Source organism: Sus scrofa, chromosome 1, assembly GCF_054392235.1.
Source record: "Sus scrofa isolate SSC_HxYL_T2T_F1_AM1 chromosome 1, Sscrofa_HxYL_maternal_Yorkshire_Landrace_v2.0, whole genome shotgun sequence".
NCBI classification, from domain to species: domain Eukaryota; kingdom Metazoa; phylum Chordata; class Mammalia; order Artiodactyla; family Suidae; genus Sus; species Sus scrofa.
Window position 1 is genome coordinate 202,472,611 of NC_139383.1, and position 23,306 is coordinate 202,495,916.

The window sequence follows — 23,306 nt, forward strand, 5'->3', positions numbered from 1 at the left end:
GCCAGGGATAGAACCCTCTCCGCAGTTGTGACCTGTGCCACAGCAGTGGTAACTTGGGATCCTTAACCTGCTGCGCCACACAGGAGGTTCCTGTTTGGATGCTTTTTCTAGTATTGGACTGTGGGTGTCTCCAGATGCCCTTGGGGCGTGCTTTCTTCTGTGAAACAGACTTGGGTCACTTCCCTATTTGCCACCCCCTGGCCCTGAGGTTGCAGCACCAAAGCTGTGGAGGGAGGAGAAAACCAGCATGACTACTGGCAGGGATCAGCATTCTCTAAACACCCAGGCTTGGCCTCGGCTGTATGCAGAGACTCAGAGGGGCTGAGTTAATCCGCTGGGAGCCCTGAGGGCCCTGCGATTAGGCCCTGGGCCATCCTGGGGCCAGGGCTGGGTGTTGGTAAGCTTTGCCCCAAAGCAGCTGCTGCTGTATTATTCATGGGGCGCCTGCATTATTGATGGAGCAGGGGAGGGCTTGCCTTAGGCTCCTCGACTCTGCCCCTCAAGCCCTGGCAGAAGGCTCCTCTGCCGAGACCTGATGTGATGAGGAATGGGCAGCGTCATCTAGACCTGGGGCTCGTCCTTCTCTGCTTCTGGTCCACCTCACTGTTTGATCCTCTTGCCAGGGTATAAAGGCCATGGTGGATTTGTTCAGTGAGATGCCCAGGCACCAGTGTCCCGAGACTCCAAACACTTTCTTGCCATGTGTGTGTCTTGCTGTCTAGGAGCAAAGGCCAGAGGGCTGGGGAACAACTCAAGGTTCTCCTGCAGTTTCCAGGAGACTCTAGATTGGAGGAAAGGACCAGGTCTTCTGTTGGATCAGGTCCTGGAGGAAAAAGATGGAAGGAAACAAACAAGCCATCAGCGTGCACACGCCTGGCAGGGTCTTAGAAGGGTCCTAAGTGTCTCATCAGATTCTCCCTTCAGCACTGTCCACCTTTCTGTGGGACCCCTGAGATGCTGGGATACGCAGCCGGGCAGGCTCAGACAAGAGGCAGAACTGAATAAAGCACGTGGTGTAAAGCAGCCCTGCCAGGCCTCTCACTTGTATAGTATTTTCCAGCCAGGTGGATACTTTGTATTTTTACAACTACTTAATAATGAATGACCACATCTTGTCAAGTAAGCATCTGGGAAAATCCAGGCTGACCTGGTTCAGTTTGCATATATTCCAGCATCCAGACCCTCAGGACCTTCCAACTGGGCGGCCAGGCCTTTCCTCGTAGCCCCGCTGCAGGAATCGAGACTGAGGCTCTGCCTCCCTTTCCCCCACATTTGCTGGGCGGTGAATTTGACCTTCTGTGTTTCCTGAGGAAGCCATCGATATCCATTTCCCCACGCCTCCTCCTTGTCCTGAGGGTCAAAGGGAGTGAGGCATGTAAGGCATTCAGCATAGTATTGGATCCAAAGTTAATGTGGTGCAAATATTCTTATCTATCTATATTTTTATTACTTCTCTCTCATTTTCTGCTGTCTACCTTTCCCCTCTCCGTCTTATTCCTCAACTGCAGAGGCATCTTGCCTTAACCCCAGGGCAAATCACTGCAAGGGTCTTGGATCTCATAACCTCACTGTCCTGCTCCAGGACCTCACCCCACCCCCACCCCTGGCCCTGCCCTGACCCCGTTCCTAATATATTTACCTTCTTCCCTTCCACTGCTTTCTTCTCTTTGTTTTTAACCAGACACTTCTCTCTTCCATTGACTTCCTCTCCCCTGGAATTTAAAAACTTGGGGTCATCTTTTACTTTTTCTTTTTTTTTTTTTTAAAAAAAAAGAAGTATAGTTGATTTACAATGTTATGTTAGTTTCAGGTGTATAGCAAATATATATATATATATATATACAATTCATTTTCAGATTCTTTTCCCTTATAGGTTATTACAAAATATTGAGTGTAGTTACCTGTACTATACAGTAGGACCTTATTGTTTCTCTATTTTATATACAGTAGCGTGTATCTGTTAATCCTAAACTCCTAATTTATCCATCCCTCCCCCTTTCCCCTTTGGTACCCATAAGTTTCTTTTCTTTTCTTTTCTTTTCTTTTTTTGACTTTTCTAGGGCCGTTCCTGCGGCATATGGAGGTTCCCAGGCTAGGGGTCCAATCGGACCTGTAGCCACTAGCCTACGCCAGAGCCACAGCTATGCTGGATCCGAGCTGCATCTGTGACCTACACCACAGCTCACAGCAATGCCAGATCCTTAGTCCACTGAGCAAGGCCAGGGATCGAACCCGCAACCTCATGGTTCCTAGTCGGATTCGTTAACCACTGTGCCACAACGGGAACTCTCCATAAGTTTATTTTCTATGTCTGTGGATTTATTTCTGTTTTATAAATAAGTTCATTTGTTTCATTTTTTTTAAGATTCCACATATAAGTGATATCATATGGTATTTGTCTTTTTCTGTCTGACTTACTTCACTTAGTATGATAATCTCTAGATCCATTCATGTTGCTGCAAATTCTTTTTAAGGCTGAGTAATAGTCCATTGTATATATGTACCACATCTTCTTTATCCATTCCTCTGTCAATGGACATTTAGGTTGTTTCCATGCCTTGGCTATTGTACATAGTGCTGCTATGGAGTGTGTGTATCTTTGCAAATTAGAGTTTTTCTCCAGCAATGGGATTGCTTGATCATATGGTAGTTCTATTTTTAGCTTTTTAAGGAACCTCCATACTGTTCTCCATAGTGGCTGCACCCATTTACATTCCCACCAAGAGTGTAGGAGGGTTTCCTTTTCTTCTATTTCCAATGAGGCACCAAACACCTCCTATCTTCCTTTATAATGTTGCATCATCTCCAATTTTTACCTCTCTTTTCCAGGCTCTTTTTAACTCAGCTGCAGTTTTCACATGGTAGTCCTGGGTCCCCTGAGGATCCCCAAGATCCTTGCAGGGAGACCACAGGGTTAAATCTATTTTCATAATAACACTAACACAATATTTGCCTTTTTCACCCCCATGTGCAGTGGAGTTTCCCAGAGGCCACGTGACATATGTTAAAGATCATTCCTATGATGATTGATGGCGTTTGTGCCAATGCATTCTTATGTTTTAAATTTTTTTAGTTTTAATTTCTAATATGATAAATTGTGGTAGTTATATTTCACCTAAACAGTACTTGGAGGCCCTTGGTCATTTTTTAAGAGTGAAAAGGGTTTCTGAGACCACAGTGAGAGCACTGGCCTGGAGCCTACCAGGCCAGGTGGTGCCTGTGTGTGAGTGGGTGGACAGAGCCCTGGGCCAGGGGCCAGGTCTAGTCAAGGACTGCAGGCGTGATCCCATCCCTCACTCATCCCTTGGCTGGGTGCTTTGAGACATGCTCAGACCTCACACTGCTCATAGTGACCCTGTGTTTATAAGACTTCCTCACCAGCCTGCCAGTCTCCTGCTCTCCTCCTCCCTGGCTTATCTTGCTCAGCATTGCAGGATTACTCTTCTTACAGCTTTGTTCGCATTATCCTCTAACGACAAGGGCCTCGGTGGTCCCCAGTGTCTCCTGGATGCATTTCAAGCTTCCTGATGTGATAGTAAAAGCCCTGCACCATCTGGCTTCCACTCACCCTTCCAGCTTTATTTCTCAACTTTGTGCTCCTGACACAAACTCTCTGCTGAGGCTCCACCTTTCTTTCCTGTTCCCCAGCCCAGCCCAAGACATCCCCTCTAACTGTCCCCTGGTGTCTCCTTCCTTAGGGCCTGAAGTCGGGGGCCCTGCTTACTTGCTTCCCATGTAGCAATGTCTTGAATGATAGATGGCAGGGAAAGCGCATGGATTTTGGAGTCCAACAGGCTGAGGTTTGAAGCCCTGCTTTGTCGCACACCAGCAGAGGGTCCCTGAGCATGTGACTTGACCCCACCAAATATAAGAGGGGGTCCCTCATCCTTATGATGACAAGACTGGCTATCTCCTTGCTTGATAAAGGTTAGTGCCATGTCCTTTGCTGCTTGTGGAATACAAAGAATAGTCACAGGCACTTTTAGAGCAAGAGGATAACATGCAGGGCTGTTTGCGCATTTGACTAGCGTTGTCCTATTAGCTGAAAAACACGGATTCCTCCCTGAGGGGCCTTACTTTTTTTCTGAAAGCTGGTCAGTGCTGATGCATACTTCACTACTTTGGAATTTTCCAGTTGTCAAAATATTCTGGGTCTTAGTGCAGTTTCCCAAGTGCCCCTCCCTCTGGGCACCAACAGAGTCATCCCCTTCCTGGTCCAGAAAGAGATCTGTGCATTCCAACTTATCAGGTGCCCTTGACATTAGGACTTTCACATCAGGAAAGCCCTTCAGTTATCCGCCTGATGACATAACTTCCTTCTAGAGGGGAGGGGACTTGTTCTAAGTCACCAGGAAACCAAGTGAAAGAGGAGGGCCCTGAACTTGAATCTTTCTCCATCAGACATTCTTCTTCACCAGGACAAGGGCTCCTGGAAAATAGGGACAGATTATTCATTTTTATATCAACAACACTCAATCCACAGCCAGACATGGGATAGGGGAAGAGTTGTTTATTGAGGATTGTGTTGAATTTATGAAGGAAGAAATTTGGTTCCAAGATGGGCTTTGAGAAGATATTGGAAACAGCTACCCACCTTCTCCCCAGGGAGAATAACTCCTGCCTGCCTTCCTTCTCTCCTTCCTTCTTCCTTTTATTCATTCAGCAGGTATTTATGTGCTAGGCTCAGTTATAGGTACTGGGGATACAGCATTGAACCTAATAGGCAATGTCTCTGACTTTGATGGAACTTAATTTGTATTTTGGGAGATAAACAAGCAAGCAAATAAATATTTGATGTGATGCTTGGCAGTGACAAATACTTGAAAGGAGAAAATAGGGCAACAGACTGGGGAGAGTAGGGCAGGAGTTGGTGGTAGTGTCTTATGGTGTGTGGTGGGGATCGGAGAAAGGACATATGATTCTTTAATGAAGCGATGGAGCCAATCTAGTGGCTCAAATCTGGCGGCTATGTCCTGGGTCAAAACTCTGTAGGAAGAATGGACAACAAGTGCAAAAGCCCTGAGGCAAGAGCTTGCAGATCCTCCCAGTGAACTTGTTGCACATCGAGGTCAGTTGGCTGAGGAAGAGGAGGGGAGGGTGAGGTAGGCGATGAGATCAGAGAGGCAGTGGAGGGTGGTGCAGATTCCTCAGGCCTTTGACACTGACTTCAGTGAGTTGGGAGTCTGCTGGAGCCTTCTGAGAAGAGGAACGTCTCAAGCTGATGTGTTTCAAAGGCCTCTTTGCCAAGCGAGTTCAGCAGAGTTTACTTAAAAAAAATGACTTTATTAGTTTAAAAACTAAATAAATTCATGGACTTATGTAAGTACTTTTTTCTTCTTTGGAGACCTTGCTAAACCCCTTCTCTCCTTTAGTCCCAAGGAGCAGGTGGGGGCCCTTGGCTTCACAGCCTGAGGGGGAGACTGGTCACCTTCGGCTCAGGAGTTCCCTTCCCTTGCTTCTTGCCCACAGGAGATTGGAGCAGAACTTCTTCAACTGCAGCTGTGACATCCGCTGGATGCAGCTGTGGCAGGAGCAGGGGGAGGCCAAGCTGAACAGCCAGAGCCTCTATTGCATCAGTGCCGATGGCTCCCAGCTCCCCCTCTTCCGCATGAACATTAGCCAGTGTGGTGAGTGAGCCGCCCTCACAGAGGGGCGCACAGAGAATCCCTGACACCTGCAGACGCTGCTGCCATCAGCCCTGAAAACCAGGGCCTGCCTTTCCCCGCTGCCCTCCCTCCCTAGAACTCTGCACTGAGGGCAGGTCTGGCTCACCTCTCATTAGTCATCCTGTCCCTTCATGAGCCAGCCGTGGGAAGACTGGTTCCAGGGATGTTGAAAGGGGTTAAGTGGACCAGAGTCCTTTCTTTCTGTGAGTTCCTTGTCAACCAGGCCTGAAGGGTAGTGTATGTACAGGTGTGGGTGCTGGATCCTGTCTGGACCTCCTGTATCAGGAGCACCTAAGGTGCTTTGAGAGAAGCAGACATCTGGGCCCAACCACACTTAACGAGAGAGTAGAATGTCTGGGGATGAGCAGGGAAGTCTGAATTTCTAGCAAGCTCCCTGTAGAAGTCTGAAGCAGACCAAAGTTTTGAGAAACAGTGCCTGAAGTGGAAGATGCACTTGACTTCAGTGCTAGAACTGAATGGACAAAGTTTTGTTAGTAAGTGTTTGCCTGTCTTTTCACCCACCCTGTCCTCCCTGCCAGACCTTCCTGAGATCAGTGTGAGCCACGTCAATCTGACCGTTCGGGAGGGTGACAATGCTGTTGTCACCTGCAATGGCTCTGGATCACCCCTGCCCGACGTGGACTGGATCGTCACTGGACTGCAGTCCATCAACACCCACCAGGTAGGTGTCCTATGTTTAGGCCCCAACACCTCTCAGTTTTAATGAGTTAAATCATGAATAGAAGCAAGAGGTGTGAACCTAAGGAAGAAGAAGAGGGAAAGTTCATGGTCCTGTCTCTATAGGAATAAACACACAGCCTGGGATTCTACCCAGCTGCAACATTTTCTAGCCAGCCTGATCTGAAATATGCTACTAAACATCTCTGTACCTTACTTTCCCTCATCTGTGAAATAGGTATAATGCTACCATTCACCTTATAGGATCAGTGTAAGTGAAACCTATGTTCTTGACTATAGAGAGCTCAGCCCTTGATCAATGTGCCTTCACTGGAAGGGCCTCCTTCACCTTCTTCGCAGCTTTCCTTTTGTTTGGGGGTTAGGTGGGGGAGCCGCCCTTGCAGAAACTATTTGATTGTCTTTTTTTTTTTTTTTGTACCATCATCTAATTTTTCTTTGTTTATCTTTTTAAAATTTTTCGTCATGATAAAATATACATAACAAAATTTACAATCTTTTTTGTTTGTTTTTCCATATGCACCTGCAGCATATGGAAGTTCCCAGGCTAGGTAGGGATCAAATCTGAGATATGGCCTCTGCCACAGCCACAGGAATGGGGGATCCGAGTTGCATCTGCCACCTACACCATAGCTCACGGCAACGCTGGATCCTTTAACCTACTGAGCAAGGCTGGGGATTGAACCCATGTCCTCATGGATACCAGTTGGGTTCATTACAGCTGAGCCATGATAGGAACTCCAAAATTTATAATCTTAAACATATTTTTTAGTTCTTATCAAATGTTAGCTATATCGTCCATGTTGCACAATACATCCCTGTTGCTTATTTTATGCACATGATTGTTGTCTTTTTTATGGGGCTTTTAGACAAATCTGAATTGGACCAACGTACACGCCATCAACCTGACACTGGTCAATGTGACGAGTGAGGACAACGGCTTCACCCTGACGTGCATTGCAGAGAACGTGGTGGGCATGAGCAATGCCAGCGTCGCCCTCACTGTTCACTGTGAGTGGACACCATTGTGGAGGGTGGCTGTGGACCTGGGGATGTCAGCAAGGAGATGGGGGCCAGGTGAAGCCACAGCAATGGGCCTGGTCTACCAGGAGGGGCAGAAAGAGTCTCATAGTGCAGGGCTGAGCAGGTTAGCCCTTGGCTAGTGACCCCAGAAAGGGCGTCCCTGTCTCTTAATTTGCCTCCAAGGCAGCGATGCCTTCACTCTGGAGCTGGCCCAAGTCTGCCTTCTGTAATCTCTAAGAGTTCGTGCAAGGCACCCCTGCAGCTGTGGCAGGTTCCGGGAGCCTGGGTGAAGATGGCCATCTCTTCCATTCTTTGGGTTGGTGCTGGGGGAGCTCCATCCTTACTGAGCTGTGTGGGGAAGCTTTGGGATTCCCACTCCAGTTTCTGGAAGGCCACTCTGGGACACAGTGGGCTCTGTGTTCTGGGCTTTAACTGGCCTCTCCCTGCAGACCCCCCACGAGTGGTGAGCCTGGAGGAGCCAGAGCTGCGCCTGGAACACTGCATTGAGTTTGTGGTGCGTGGCAACCCGCCGCCCACGCTGCACTGGCTGCACAACGGGCAGCCGCTGCGTGAGTCCAAGATCACCCACGTGGAGTACTACCAGGAGGGCGAGGTCTCCGAGGGCTGCCTGCTCTTCAACAAGCCCACCCACTACAACAATGGCAACTACACACTCATCGCCAAGAACCCCTTGGGCACAGCCAACCAGACCATCAATGGCCACTTCCTCAAGGAGCCTTTTCCAGGTGAGCGCAGGGTGTGGTGGCTGATTCCTTCAGGGAGCTCAGGGGGTGGGTCGGGATGGCTTGAGAGGCACAGAAGCATGAATCATGAATCCTCATGGGCAACCACACACACAGGCAGAACACATTCAGCACTGTCAGCCTTTTGGGTAAACTAGACAAAGTCTCTGTTTTCCCATAGCTGTCACAGTGAAAACCAGGAGCCCCTCAAAAACACAGTTGTGCATATAAAGGTGTTATGGTAAAGAAAAGGGGGCTTGAGAGTTGGGCGAGAGTGGGAGAGAATCTGGACCCAGGCCTTTATTTGTTGGGAGACTCTGGACATGATCGTTGCCTCAATTCCCCATCCGTGAAATGGGCATGATTGCACTGCTTCCACGAGAGTTTTTTAAGTGACTCAAAGGAGACAAAGCACATGTCACAGGCTATAGCTCTGATGGTTTGATGACCTTCTATGGCAAGGAGCTTCAGGGCCCATCTGGTTCAACCTCACATTTAACAGATGCATGAACAGAACTTCTTTCCATTTGCCAGACAGTAGCAAGGCCTTTCCTGGGGTCCTGGCTTCCGGGTCTGTGGCTCCTTTTCCTCTCTATCTCTGGGGTGGGCTGGGGGGTGGAGGTACTTGATGCTGTCAGCCTGTGATGCTGCTGAAGTCAAGTGGCTTCAGAAGGTATTCCTTGAAGTAAGAAAGAACTTCGAATATTTGGGAGGAGATCCTTTCTTTGTCTGGGCTGGAATACTTCAGATACCTTACTGAAGTAGGAGGAGAAGAAAACACCTCAAGAGTTTAGTGGAAGTGGTTGCAGCATTTCTTGGTGGTGGTTTCAGCAGCTGATAAGTTTCGGTCAGTGAAGCCATGTGTCTTTGATGACCTTGGTGATTTCTGCTGGGTACAGGCTGGGTAATCTCTTAGACTTCAATTCTTAGAAATCTGGGGTTCTTCTTTTGAAAGCTTTTATTGGAATATGGTTGAGTTGGAATGTTGTGTTCATTTCAGGTGTACAGCAAAGTGAACCAGTTATACATATACATATGTCCATTCCTTTTCAGCATCTGTGGTTTTAATGAGATAAGGGGGGATATAAAGACTGATATTACACACATTTGCACACACACATATGCACATACACACACTCAGAAAGGTGGGGGATAGTGAGAGCCAGCACCATGCAGCCTCCCTTATGTGAAGGAGACTTCACGGCATGCAAATAACCAGGGGGTAGTGGGTCTAAAAGGCCTTTTTAATTGCAGTACAAGGAAACTGGAATCTTTGAGGCTTTGAGAGAATCTCTGGAGAGATGAGGCTCCTGGGAAACTAAATTCTTGCCACTCTTGCCACTGAGGTCTGGGGCGGGGGGTCCCTCAGGAGAGGCCTGAGAACGTGCTTCCATTTGAGACCCTGAAGTTCCACATGGCCCAGTATTTCCAACATCATTCCCAGTGTGCCCAGATAAAGGCCTCAGGATACTGCCCGATGTGGGCAACCCTGGGCTTTTTAGGAGCTGGAAGAGTCTTGGCTAGCACTGTAGAAGCAGCAGCTTTTAGATGCAGGGGTACTTTGCTCTGAGGGGTCACGGTCATGCTAGACCTTGTTGGCATAAGGGCTGGGGTGGCCCTTTGCCCTGCTTGTGCCCATCTGGTGATTAGAGAATGGACTCAGTTTTTAAAGAGGAGACTCTGTCCTCCCTGGTGGGCAAGGAATGAAGGCCCCTGAAGTAATGCTTCTGTTTCTAAAGGGAAGCTCAGGGGTCTGGAGAGAGTGGAGAGCCCTAGGGTGTTTGGGGGGAGGCCCACTGGCCCCTCCAGACAGAGGGCGCCCTGTCCGCGGGGCATCAGGAGCAGTGGGGTGGCACAGCGGGCACGGCTTTTCCTTTGGCCTCCCTCGCCTTGGGAGGGGAGCGGCTTTCCGCATCCTCCCAACCGTACAGTCACCTCCTCCATCCCCAGGAGACACAGCAGCCCTTCCTCCTCATCTCTGAAGACCCGTCACCTTACCTACTCTGCTCAGGACAGTCGTCCTCAGCATGGTTCCCAACCAGTAGCATCAGTGTTGCAGGCTGAGTTAGAGCATGAGTTCTTCAGGCCCACCCAGACCCAGTGAATAGGATACCTGGGTTTTCCGGGGCGGTGTGGGGGGGTACCCAGCAGTCTCGGTTGTAACAAGCCGATGCAGGCGGCAGACGCGCCTTCATTTGCCATCTGCTGCAGGTGGGGTAGCGTTTGGCAGAATCTGGCCTGTGGAGGCAGGAGGGAGGGTAGAATCAGTCAGAGGAGCTGGAAGGAGAATGGCCCACCTGAAGGGCATTCCTTAGACCTGTCTATACCCTGCCAGGGCCATCCCTGTGTGTAGGCTTGTTTGCTGTATGAGCTTAAAGGAATCAATGGATGATGAAAGGGCGGTGATAGGGTAAAGACAGGCCGGTTGTGTCAAGTGACAAAATCTGTAGGCATTCAGCAGAGTAAATTGTCCAGAGGAGCAGGCAGTAAGCTTTGCACCTGCCGAGCCTTGGGTACAAAGGCTGTCTATGGACTCCGCTCTTCTCTTGCTGTGATGGTGTGGGGATGTCATATTTGTCACATGTACCCTGCTCGCTCCTGGGCAGCAAAGCATAAAGATAAAGAGCAGGGGTTCTCAGATCAGACAGACTGAGGTGCACATCCCATCTGTGGCCCCACCAGACAAGAGGGCTTGTTTCCGAGAATGCTGCTGAGCATGTGATGGGCATGAGTGAAGGACGATCACTACTCAGTGTCTGTTTCTTCATCTGTGAAATGGGAAAGGTCACTGCAGCTCCCGCCTAGATTTCCCTGAGGATGAAGTGATGTCTGAAGTGATGTTTAGCTCTGTGTCCAGCCAGAGGACAGTCTCCTCTGGCATTGGCTCTGACTGGGGTTCTTGAGATGGAGCGATTTGAGCTTAGGAATCCTAGAACCAGGAGTCACTCTGGTTAAGCAGGGGAATTCTGACAGTCTTTATGCCAGGGTAGCAGTTAAAGTCACAGTGCCAGGGTTCAAATTCTCACTCAGTTGCTTATCTGCTCTGTGATTTCAGGCAAATTACTCAATCCCCCACTTCTGCTTTAAAGTTTGTGATGAGGATTAATTCACATACAGTGGATCAGTCCACCTAAAGTATTTCCCACAGTGTTTGGCACGGAGTAGGCACAGAATTACTCTTTGTTTTTTATTAAAAGAAACACCTGGGATTTCCCTTTGCAGCTCAGTGTTTAACGAACCCGACTAATGTCCATGAAGATGCAGGTTTGATCCCTGGCCTCGCCCAGTGGGTTAAGGATCCAGCATTGCTGTGAGCTGTGATGTAGTTTGCAGACGTGGCTTGGATCCCCCATTCCTGTGGCTGTGGTTCAGCCCCTAGCCTGGGAACTTACATGTGCCTCAGGTGTGGCCCTAAAAACCAAAAAAAAAAAAAAAAAAAAAAAAAAAAAAAGCGGAAAGAAAAGAAAGAGAAGAAGTGAAAAAGAAACACCTGTGGGCAACTGAAAAGGGATTTGTTTGGGAGTGAAAAATGCAGAGCTCTGAAGGTGAGGGTATCCTTTCCTGACTGTTCATGGGCCTGGGACCCATGGGAGAGATTTAGCTGGACTGAATATATTCAGGGGAGAGGTCTGCACATGTAGAGGCTTCCACCAGAAGGATTTTCTCAGAGCAAGACATTGAAACGAACATGTTCTGGAAAAGCTTTTTGTAAACCTCATGTGCTACACAAGTGATGTTTGCTTCTGCATTTCCAGAGAAGCAGTAGAATGATCAGCATGGCATTCAGCCTTAGTGTGGGACCCAGTTCCTGACAAATTGGTTAGGGAGGTTTGTTCTAGAAGCACTGAGTCCTCTTTGGTGTTCCAGGACCTTAGGGGGCGCTCTTAGAAGGGGTCTGGACCTAAAAACAGTAGCTGTGAGGAGTCAGGGGTCTGAGTGTCGGGGCGGCTGGGGTCCCATCATGGTCCAGGTGGCACCTGGAAGGCCGCCAGCTGGGGTCCTTAGATGATGATGTGGTAGGAGGAACATTGCCAAGGGCTGTGTGTGTGTGTGTGTGTGTGTGTGTCTACACCTGTGCAACAACTATCTGAGAATACTTGACAAAATAGTTAGGAATTAGTCTGCTGCCAAAACTCTTGAATTATCTCTCTCTCTCTTTTTCACTTGGCCAGGAAGTCTTTTCAGCATGATCTTATTATTTTTTTTTTTTTATTACTAAAGTATAGTTGACTTTGCAGCATTTTGGCAATTTCTGCTGTACAGCAAAGTCACCCAGTTGTGCATATATATACATTCCTTTTCTTATATTACCTTCTGTCTTAGTATATCCCAAGAGACAGGATATCCCAGTTCCCTGTGCTGTATAGCAGGACCTCACTGCTTATCCCTTCTAAATGTAATAGTTTGCATCATGAATTTTTGACAGTAGAAACCAGAATTCCCTCAGGGCCCTGAGTACAAACAATGGGAAAAACCATTGTCCCAGTGCCTTTAGGTGCATCAAGGCTGATTTCCTTTTTTTTTTTTTTTTTGTCTTATCTAGGGCCACTCCCGCGGCACATGGAGGTTCCCAGGCTAGGGGTCTAATCGGAGCTGTAACCGCCGGCCTACACCACAGCCACAGCAACGCGGGATCCAAGCCACGTCTGCGACCTACACCACAGCTCAGGGCAACGCTGGATCATTAACCCACTGAGCAAGGCCAGGGATTGAATCCACAACCTCATGGTTCTCGGTGAGGTTCGTTAACCACTGTGCCACGACGGGAACTCCAAGGCTGATTTCCTTTCCCTAAGAAACTTGTTGAGACTGGAGTGTGGTCCTAAACTGCTGGAGCTGTGGGGGAGGGGTGGCCTCGTTTCTCTCCACGTTTGGCCATCCAGCAGCTGCTTGTGGCCTTGTGTGGGGGATGGGCAGAGCATGTGGACCCCTGGCGCCGCTCCCTCCTCCCTTCTCACATCTGAAGCCAGGGCATCTCTTCTGGGTCATCACTTCTCAGTGCATCTCTCTCTGTCTGGACACAAGCTGCTGCCTGTCTTCTCCCTTCTCTGGATCTCGCTGGATTTTCCCACTGGGCTTTTCTTGAGGAATTTGGGGCCTGGAGGAGACACATGCCTTGTATTCATGCCTGGCCCCCCTTCGGATTCAGTGGCCATTGGGCATCCTGGTCCAGCTGCCCTCCTAGCCTACTGGTGGGGGCAGAGGTGAGGACCACCCCTGGAGTGCCATCCTCTTCCAGGGTGAAGTTCCAAGACCTCCCACAGGTTAGATGAGAACCCAGGGGGTCTGGCTGTTCCCAGGATTGTGTGCTTTCTGAGTGTATGCACGTTCCCAGGCTCCTGCTAAGGAGCTAAGTATTGGTAGGCTGATTGAGAGATTACAGGGTTCACAGCTTGCCCAAACAATTGGCTGATGTGAGACTATTCTCTAATAAATGAGAGCCTTGTGAGAAATACACAAATTGGTGTTAGTATGAACTGATCTGGTACCTCTCTTTTCTCAGGTTCCAAAGCCCCTCTGAGAGGCTAAGAACCCCTCTCCTCCATCCTCCCTCCAGATCAGACACTTTGCCGCCTGAAGTTTAGAAAGGGATGAAGGGTGTGAAGGTCATGCTCAGGAATTTGGAGAAAGCTCTGTTGCTCTCCCCTAAAACAACACAAGTGAACAAAGAACAAGCAATCTATTAACAGTGCATTCCTGTCAATAGGACTTTTGCTAAAGGACTAGCTCTTTATAGAAAGCATCATTTCCCCCCAGGTAGAAAAGAATATTTGCTGATGCATAGTTAATAGAGCTATGACTACAGTGATTGTGAAAGCTTAGCCAAGGGCCTGAAATAGAAATCCACAAGGAAGGAAGGAAAAAAAGAAGGAAGGAAGGGAGGAAAGGAGGGGAGGGAAGAAGGGAGAGAGGAAGGAAGGAATTGTTCTCATCTTTCAGGGTGTGGTAGGCTTGTGGCAGGAAGGGGTGTAGTATCATGCAGTGGTTCTCAAAGGGACTAGGGCCTTTAGCATCACCTGAAAACTTGTTAGATATGTAAATACTCAAGACTCACCCCAAATCTCTTGAATCAGAAACCTGTGGTGAGGACCAATAATCCATGTTTCATTAACATTTTTAAAAGATTCTTAACTTTTCATCTTGAAATAGTTTGAGATCTGCAAAAAAAGATGCTGCAAATTAGTACAAAAAGCATCCTTATACCCTTCACCCAGCTTCCCTCAGTGTTGCTGTCTTACAGAACCCCGGTGCAGGGGTCAAAACACCAAGAGAGTAACACTGATGCAACCTTACTACCTAATCTACAGACTTTAACTCTTATCAGGTGTCCCACTGCTTCTTTTCCTTCTTTAAGGTCCCATCCAGGATTATACATTGCATTTAGCTGCCATGCTTCCTTATTCTCTTTGAATCTGGGGCAGTTAGTCTTTCTTTGTCTTTTATGATCTGCACCCTTTGGAAGAATCCTCACTAGTTATTTTGGAGACTGTCCCACCATTAAAGTTCGCTTGCTGTTTTCTCACCACTGAATGCCAGTTTATGAATTTTGTCAAGAACACTGCAGAAGTAACACTGTGCCCTTTCAGTAGATTGTGTTGAGCATACAGGATGTCTGTACATCCTATTACCAGTGAGGTTAAGTTTCTCATTTGGTCAGGATGGTGTCTGCCACTTTTCTCCCCTGCAGAGTGATGCTTTTTTCCCCCTCTGTAATTAATAAGCACACTATTCTGAAGCTTTGTAAATGTCTTGTTTCTTGTCATTCTTTCCCATATTAATTTTAGCATTCACTGATGATTCTTGCCTGAAACAAATTTTACTGTGCCATTTGTCAACGGCGATTTTTCTATTTCTATCATTTCCTCTACATTTATTAATTGGAATTCTACTGTAAGGAAGAATGTGATTTTTCTTCCTCATGTGTTGATTAAATTACTTATTTATATCAGTGTGGACTCATAAGTATTTATTTTATTGTATGAATTATAATCCATGTATTAATTTGCTAAGGCTGCCATAAGAAAGTGCCAGAGACGGGTGGCTTAAACAACAGAAATTTATTTTCTCACGGTTCTGGAGACTGGACGTCTGAGATCAAGGTCTTAGTGGGGTTGGCTCCTTGGCTTACAGATGGCCGTCTTATCCCTCTATACTCACATGGTCCCCCTTCTGAGTGTGTCTGTGTCCTAACGTCCCCTTATGAGGACACTAGTCCTATTGGATTAGTGTCTACCCTAATGACTTTATATTAACTTAATTACCTCTTCATGATCCTATCTTTAAACACAGTCAATTCTGAGGTTGTGAGGGTTAGAGCTTTAATATATGGATTTGGGGCAGATGTAATTCAGCTCATAACAATCTACGGCTGTAATTATTTGCTTTGTTGGTCAAAGTGTCCCCAGTTTGGCCATTGGAAACTCCTTCACAGTAGCTCCTGTGTCCTTTCTTCATGCCCCCATTAATTTTCAAGCAGTCTCTTACTCTCTCTCACTCCCAGAGCCTCCAGGCATTCCAGGTGTATCTTGTACTTTCTCTGCCCCAGCTCTGGAAGGCATGTGTTGCTCCAGGGAACTCCCATTCTTTTGATGGGAGGATGGTAGCTGTCGCTCCCCAGATGCTTCTGTGGCATGCTGAAGTTGGAGCCTCTCTGACAGAGGGGTTGGGAGCCAAGACTTGGATTTGAATCCAGCTCTGTTTCTTCTAGGACATCCTATTAGTTCCTAATCTCTATGAGCCTGTTAACCTTTTCTGTTAAAAGGGGATAAGGCTCCCCACCTCTGAGGGTGGTTGTAAGGATTGAATGATATGTTACATAAAGCATTTTGCATAGCACCTGGCTCATAATCGATGCCCCCAAATGATTGGCTTTCATTATGAGGTGAGACATTCTGAAAGCCAAGATCAAATAATGGGAGTGGGCATATTCTAGGGGGTTTCCCAAGAACAGCTCAGTGACCTATAGAATAAACTCTACATAGCTGCTTGGGGAATTGTTTCTTGATATCATAGCTGGCATTTTCAAGGAAGGTCCAAGGAAGCCCATCCTGTGCCATTTCTTCTTGTCGCCAACATCCCCAACATTCTCAGTACCTGAAAAGGGGAGGGCTGTGGGCAAGGTGGGGAGTCTGGGTTTAATTCCTCATCTCCTGGCTTGGCTTCTAGTCTCCAGGTAGGCTAGCCCACCTCCCTCGAATCCAGGAGTTTTAGCTTCGATCCCTTCTTCATTTGGAAGATCATCTTCTAAAGACATAGTAGGGTGTGGGGGAGGGGTGATGTGACAAGGATTTTAGTTTTCAGTTTCTGGGGCAACAGGGGATCAAGGTGAGCGGGAGAGCTCATAGTCATTGGGAAGATAGAGAGTGACTATTCTGGGTTTTACTACGTTTATTAATGATCTCTTTGTCTTTTTTGCAGAGAGCACGGATAACTTTGTCTCTTGTAAGTCTTTTTTACCTTTTGCTTCAAAAGTGATTTATTCTGATACTTTTGGTAACTACTCAATCCAAAGAGCCTCTTGGATTCCTCTTCCACCACCGTTGTCCCCGTTCCCGTGGCAGCTGAGAGCATCTGAGTGAACCGTGCAAGGGAACTGGGGGGAAGAAATACTTCCTGAGCAGATCCAAGCCTGCGCCTCTTGGGCAGTCTGTTGGTGTCTCAGTTTCCTCCAGAGTTTCTAGGGTTGGAACCCATCGTGGCTCTTCCTCCTCAGTCAGAGCAGGGTGGTGTCAGGGAGGATGTGGGTTTCACAGGCCCCACTGGAGCCCATCTCAGCTGTTCTTGCAGAGCGAATGTGGAGCCTCTAAACTTGTTAGTGTTTGTCACCTGCTTCGAGAACCCGGGAATTTGGCTGGGGCCCACCTGGCAAGGAGCTGTGACTGCCCCTGATAGTCTGGCTTGTCCTCAAATAAGATTATTGAAGCTCAGTTTGTAAGAGATTTGAGGCTAAGAGTAGATGATCCCAAAAAGATTTGCTCATGGGCTGTGGGGAAACCCAGATTTGTTCCTTTTCCTTTTCTCCCGTGTGGGAGAAAACAGTGGCTATGGAGGCCATTTCTGCTCTCTCTGTGGCCCAAGACGGTAGACTGTCCTGTTTAAAACACCCCTTGCTGCTCGGCATAGATCTACACATCTTCTGTCACTCCTTTATGTGTCCTCCGTCTCAGAGGACTGATCACCTTTCAGAACGTCCCTCCTGTGCCTAGTGAGCTAGGGCCGTGTCTGGGCAGGGAGGCAGTCCTGGATGGAGAACTGTCGGATGTTTGGCTTCTCATCCAGGCCTTGCAGGGAAGAGGTGGCGTCAGAGTCAGATAAACTCGCTGTCTAACCCAGGATGCTGCCATGCTCTGAAATCTGCCTCAGGGGAGCTGAAAGGGGATGGTTTATGGCACCACAGCCCTCTTGGATCTCACTGAGAAGTGAAGAGGGGAAGGGGAAGGCCTGGGAGGGCCCAGGACAGGAAGGGAAATGCAGAGAGGAGCCAAATGTCTCAGCAGGTGCCACTGCCGATAGAATGTGCAGAATCCAAACCCCGGCAGTGGTCCCAAACCATTTCCCCTCTTAGCTCTCTAGTAGCCCTGGGCCCACATTGCCCAGGGTACATTATTCACTTGGGGGGTGGGGGTGGGGATGGGAGTGAAGGTTCCTTATACCTACAGAGCCTGTCCTTGAGCTGTCAACACCTGCCAGGCATGGGATCCTGGCCTCTGGGGACCCTGCAAAGCCTGGGGAGGTCAGGCAGGCAGAGTCTGGCTTCAAGGTGATGTTCTCAGGCAAGAATTTTTGAGGTGTTTTGGGAAGTGGGCAGGGACTGTGACGGAGGCTCTTATGGCCAATCAGCTCACTACCTTTTCTCCTTTGGTTTTCAGTCTATGAAGTGAGCCCCACCCCTCCCATCACTGTGACGCACAAGCCAGAGGAAGATACATTTGGGGTGAGTCTCTTCTTGGTCAAGAGGAAAGTGTTTCCTGATGCTGTAGTTTTCAGTAGCTCATTTTTCCAAATACTGCCTGGTTTGGAGTTCCCATTGTGGTGCAGTGGAAATGAAGCTGACTAGGAACCATGAGGTTTTGGGTTCGATCCCTGGCCTTGCTTAGTGGGTTAAGGATCTGGTGTTGCCATGAGCTTTGGTGTAGGTTGCAAACGTGGCTTGGATCTGGCATTGCTGTGGCTGTGGCGTAGGCTGGCAGCCACAGCTCTGATTAGACCCCTAGCCTGGGAACCTCCATATGCCTCGGGCGTGGCCCTAGAAAAGACAAAAATAAATAAATGAATAAAATAAAACAAACACTGCCTGGTTTGAAACCCCATTATGGGTGGCAGAAAGAAGCCGTGATGAATGACCTCCTTTCAGGTGGTGGAAACCTTACTTGTTTGATGAGAATAATTCATTGTTTGAGGAAGTCTTTGAGGATCTGTTTTAAGCCCAAGGGCTCAGAAGAGAACAGTTGGAGAATTCCCACTCCTGCCCCAGCTGGGCCTGATTCGAAGGGACTGCAAACAGTACAGCCTTTGACGACAGTCACATTTGCCCAGGGCATCTCCCTCCCACCCACAACAATCTCTGAGAGCCTGAGGTTTCTCTGGGGAGGAGAGGAAACAAATCTTTTTAGAGTCCAGATCTTCTAGAATTTTCTGGAGAAATATATTATGCAAAGAATATCAATGGGATGATGCTTGCTAGTTAAAACCACAAGGAAGCAACAGACAGTGGCCTCTCTAGGCTTCCTCTTGCATCTCTTAGGATGGTTCCCAGATGAGGGGGGCTCAGACATTGAGTCACAGAACTTTCTCTAATCAATTTGAGTAGCTTATTTTTTTGATGTTCTTAGAGTCTCATGAATGACTTCTTCTCAAGGCTTTATCCAGTCTGGGAAGTTGTGGAGTTCACTAACATTCTGAGAGGGGTGCAGTCACTACGTTATAGGACTGTTTTCCTTGGAGCTCGCGTGTCACTTCGTGCGGCGCGAGGATTTTCACAACGGTGTCCAACTGTCTGTTTTTGGCTCCTAATAGGTATCCATAGCCGTTGGACTTGCCGCTTTTGCCTGTGTCCTTCTGGTGGTTCTCTTTATCATGATCAACAAGTATGGTCGACGGTCTAAATTTGGAATGAAGGGTAAGGTGGGATTTTTCATTTTCGAGGGTCTCACGGGGAGTCATGGCTCCCTTTGATCAAAAGATGCTGTTTTAACCTCTATTTCCTCTCTGAGAGGGCTTCTGGTGGTGGGCTGAGGTGGCCCTGGTGGAAACTCCTGTCTACACCTGTATTATGGATAATGATGGATTGAAGGCAGTGTTGGTATGTGTGAGGACCTAACGGTGGGTCACAAAGTCTTTCTGTGACTGTGAGAAACAGTGCTTAGCTGAGCTGATACAATGAAGATGATTTGGGAAGGAAACTGGATTTTGAGGGCAAATGAAGAGAACTTAGGTGTCTTTTCATTATTGGTGGTAAGGGGACTCTGAGTAATTTGGTTTATCTATTGTCTGCACCATTCCTAGAGTTGTAATAAGAAGGTATTAGCATAGCTAGATGTAGGTGGTGGACTTGGGCGTTGAACATTTGCCCCTGCAATGGCATCTTGGCATGTAGCTCTACACAGAGTTCTAGAACGGATGCCAAGAGCAATAGGATTGCTAAATCTGCTGGTCAGTTTCCATGACACAGAGCACTCAACCCCATTATAGGCGGGGTGGGGTGTATGACGTAGCTCTACACTAAGCTTGGGTAAGGAGACTGGCATGAGAGGGGTTAACATGGTGAATTAGCATCCATCTGCCTAGTTCCAGGATCGATCTGACCAAATGGCTAGAGGGAGGGTGGGGACCAGTTCTTCAACAGAAACTTGAATTTCAAGACACCCTCCCAGCTGGGGTTTCCATTTATGGCCAATGTTCATAGGAGACAGGTGGGGAGGGAAGGTGAAGGGTTTGGTGGGCCTTGAAGTTCCTGAGATGGGGTCCAGATTGGAGTCTTCTGGTGACATTACAGGGTCCAGAAAGACAAGTTTCTATGATTTGTGCACACGAGCTGGTATCTGTGGTAGGGGTCTTGACCTGGGGGGTCCAGAGCTGAAGGGAGGGGAGAGCATAAATGAGATTCACAGGGGATAGTAGTCCCTTGAACTTATATACAAATGTTTGAGTGTTTGTACATGGCAGGGGATGTGTGGTTGGAAAAGAGCTACTCCATAGCTTCAGTTATAGTCTGAAAAGAGTCTGTGACTTCCCTACAAGTTTAGGATACTGATGGGTAGCAAGAGATATTCAGAAAAAAACTAGAAAGGTAGAAATCAGGGGCAGTCTGCTAAGCTCCCCAGAAACCTCTGCCTCTGCTCTCTCTTTCAGCTCTTGGTTAGGCAGAATAAGTCCGAGCAAGACAAACCAGGTTTTCTGGAAGCATAAGTACTATGACCAAGAGAACTATGCATATAGGCAAATAATAAAACTTCTATATAGAGAAGTTTGGCCCAAAGCCAGATGACTTAAACAAGAGGCACCCACAGCCAGGCACCTTGGCTGGAGATGTTTAATCTGCCAGTAGCCCATGTGCCAAACAGGGCTTCACAGGTTTGGAAGATCAGAAGCTACCACGTGAGCTCTGAGCCTTCAGTCTTAGCATCATCCATGGGCACCTGACTTTGAGGACCTGGCACTATTACTTGTGCAAATTTTTCCTACTGTGAGAGGAACTTTCCTAGCTCTTCCTCTTTCCACCTAAGAAAATATCAGGGCCTTGACTAAAGGGAAGAATGGGGCATTATTGCTTTCCCCCAGGAGGCATGCCACCAGCTGAGTCCCTGCAACAGGCTTGGCAGCACCATGAGAGCAGGTTTTTCTTATTAGTTGCCATCCGGTTTCTGGAACAGCGTGTCACCATGTCGGATGGATTAGGCAGCAGCCAGGGTGCTGCCTTCCTTCAGCTGTCCTCAGAGCCTCTCCCAGGCTGAGCTGCCTTCCTCGGCCCTGCTTGGGCCCCAAGAACATGTCCATGAGGTTGGAGGTGAAACGTCCCTTATTTTCAAGTCGGGCAACCCTAAGAAATCCAGCCAGAGTGAGAAGAAGGATTAGATGGTGCATCCAGGCTGCCCTTGCTTAGAAGTGAGCCTGTATCTTTCTGATCTTTATTATGCCGATTGTATCTGGTCCTCTTCTTAGAATGGAATAGCACATGCCTCAGGCAGCACATACCCTTGATCTTTTATTGCCAATGGGCATCCCAGTCCGGGAAGAACAGCAAAAGTGTGGGCACCAGAAGTCCTCAGCTCTGACCCAGGCGAACCTCCATCTCTTCATAACCACCCCTTTCTTAGCTGTGCATTTTCAAATCTGGGTTATAATCTGAGACCACTTAATTGCTCTTTGTTTCTATCAGAGTTACTTAACTTCTCATGGCCTCTATTCCTCAGGTTCAAAATGATGGAATGATACCTCCTCCCTTGTCAGGTTGCTCTGAGGGCTGGGCTCTGTATGTAATTGACATTTAAAAGGGTCCCTGTGGTTGTAGTTTTCTTTTTCTTTTATTCATATTTAAACCTTTTCAGACTCCTTTTATTGTCCTTCCCAGGCCTTAATCATGCCTTCTTGTGTCCCACACAATATTTAGCAAAAATTTTTTTATTCTACTCTAATCCTAGTGCATTGTCATTATTTTTCTTGCACGTCATCTGTCCTTTTAGGCCAGGAGTGACTTGTGGCAGAAACCCACGATCTCTCAGCTTGGATTGCCTGAAACATTGCATAGCTTTGGACAAATGGTTGTTTAACTTAGAAAAACACAGCTTGTTCATCAGTAATGGGCTAGTTAGGGCTCCTGTGTAAATCTGGGATGTCTGGGCAGTGGGAGGTAGAGTGGTAATGGTCTGAGAAACTCATAAATAATTTCCACCCTCCATATCGGAGGGCCTGGATCATGGTGTGTGGATGAGGAGGACTTATTAAATGAAGTTCCTTCTGAGAAATAAAAAAATATGGAAAAACATGAAGATTAGTTTCACAAACACTCATTCTTGCCACTCAGAATAAGCTGTTGTTATTTTTTTGTTTTATGTTGCATCTAATGTTTTATTCCTATTACTGATAAAACTAAAATGACCTTAGCTGTCGCCCCTATTCCCATTTCTGCTCCCATTTCTATAGGCAGGTGTTAACCTGAGTTCATTTTACATCTATCAGTCCATGTGCTTTTGTCTCTCTCCCTATATCTTTCTTTCTTTTTAATCAATTTTGTTTGGATCAGAGAACTTGTGTCCCAGCAGTTTTAAACAGCATGACTAAAGACTGAAGTACCACCAAGAGTGGTTATAGATACGTACAGTATATGAAGAAATATGTACATTTGCATATACATGTATACATGCATGAATACATTTATAAGATTCATTACTTTGTGTACCTTTTAATTTAAACACATGTTTATGCTCTGAGCACCCTTTTGCATCTTGCTTTATTTACTTGTCATGTGTTAGAGATCTCTCCCTGTTGGTATGTACAGGTATTCCACTGAGCACCTATGTTACGGGAGCTATATCAACCAGAACTTATAGAAGTGAACTGAGAAATGCATTGCCTCAGACACTTTTTTACTGTTATCATCTGCCATCCTGTTGATCAAAATTCTGCCTTGGGGAGGGGTTCAGATTTATGCTCGTCTTCTCTTGCAATCACAATGGTTCTAAAATGGGGCCAAGTGTCCAGTGGGATTTCTCTGGACTGTTGACGAAGCCCTAGGCTGTAGAGTGGCAGGGATGATCCTGGAGGTATTTAATGTGGTATGGGCACTGAGCAGTCAGGACAGATGCTAGTCCTCTTGCTGGAGCAGGGACCTGGAGGCTCCCTGCTGTGCCAGGCACTAACTCATGGTCGTGTGGATCTGCGGTGGTGGGGGTAGGTGGTAGGGAGGTTCAGGGCAGGGGTCATTTCCTGGGAGGTGCAGGAATGTATAAAAGTATCTCAGTATTTTAACAACTAATTGTATTGCGTCATTGCATTCTGGGCATTTTATACTATGCTTCTCCTCATGTGATATTTTTTAAGTAGACATCAAATGATGTCTGGCCAGTCCTTCCACTATTTACAGAAGAGAAAATGAGGCACAGGAGGGCCCAGAAAAGAGGTGACTTTCTCTGGTTTCTCTGTCTGGTTAAACTGAGTTGGGTCTAGACTCCCCTACTGT

The 23,306-nt window shown here is 47.4% G+C and overlaps 1 protein-coding gene across 22 annotated transcripts in view; it reads left to right on the forward strand.

Annotated features, from left to right (window-relative positions):
* The window catches only part of NTRK3 (neurotrophic receptor tyrosine kinase 3), a 383,256-nt gene that overhangs the window by 120,259 nt on the left and 239,691 nt on the right, over positions 1 to 23,306 (forward strand). For all 22 annotated transcript variants that reach the window (XR_014836778.1, XM_085010554.1, XM_085010518.1 and 19 more), the window contains 7 exon segments: positions 5,470 to 5,627; positions 6,206 to 6,348; positions 7,232 to 7,373; positions 7,835 to 8,131; positions 16,547 to 16,570; positions 17,998 to 18,062; positions 19,145 to 19,247. Coding sequence is in view for 21 of the 22 variants with exons in the window: in XM_085010554.1 (XP_084866680.1) it covers positions 5,470 to 5,627; positions 6,206 to 6,348; positions 7,232 to 7,373; positions 7,835 to 8,131; positions 16,547 to 16,570; positions 17,998 to 18,062; positions 19,145 to 19,247 (932 nt within the window). In the remaining variant the exon portion in view is untranslated.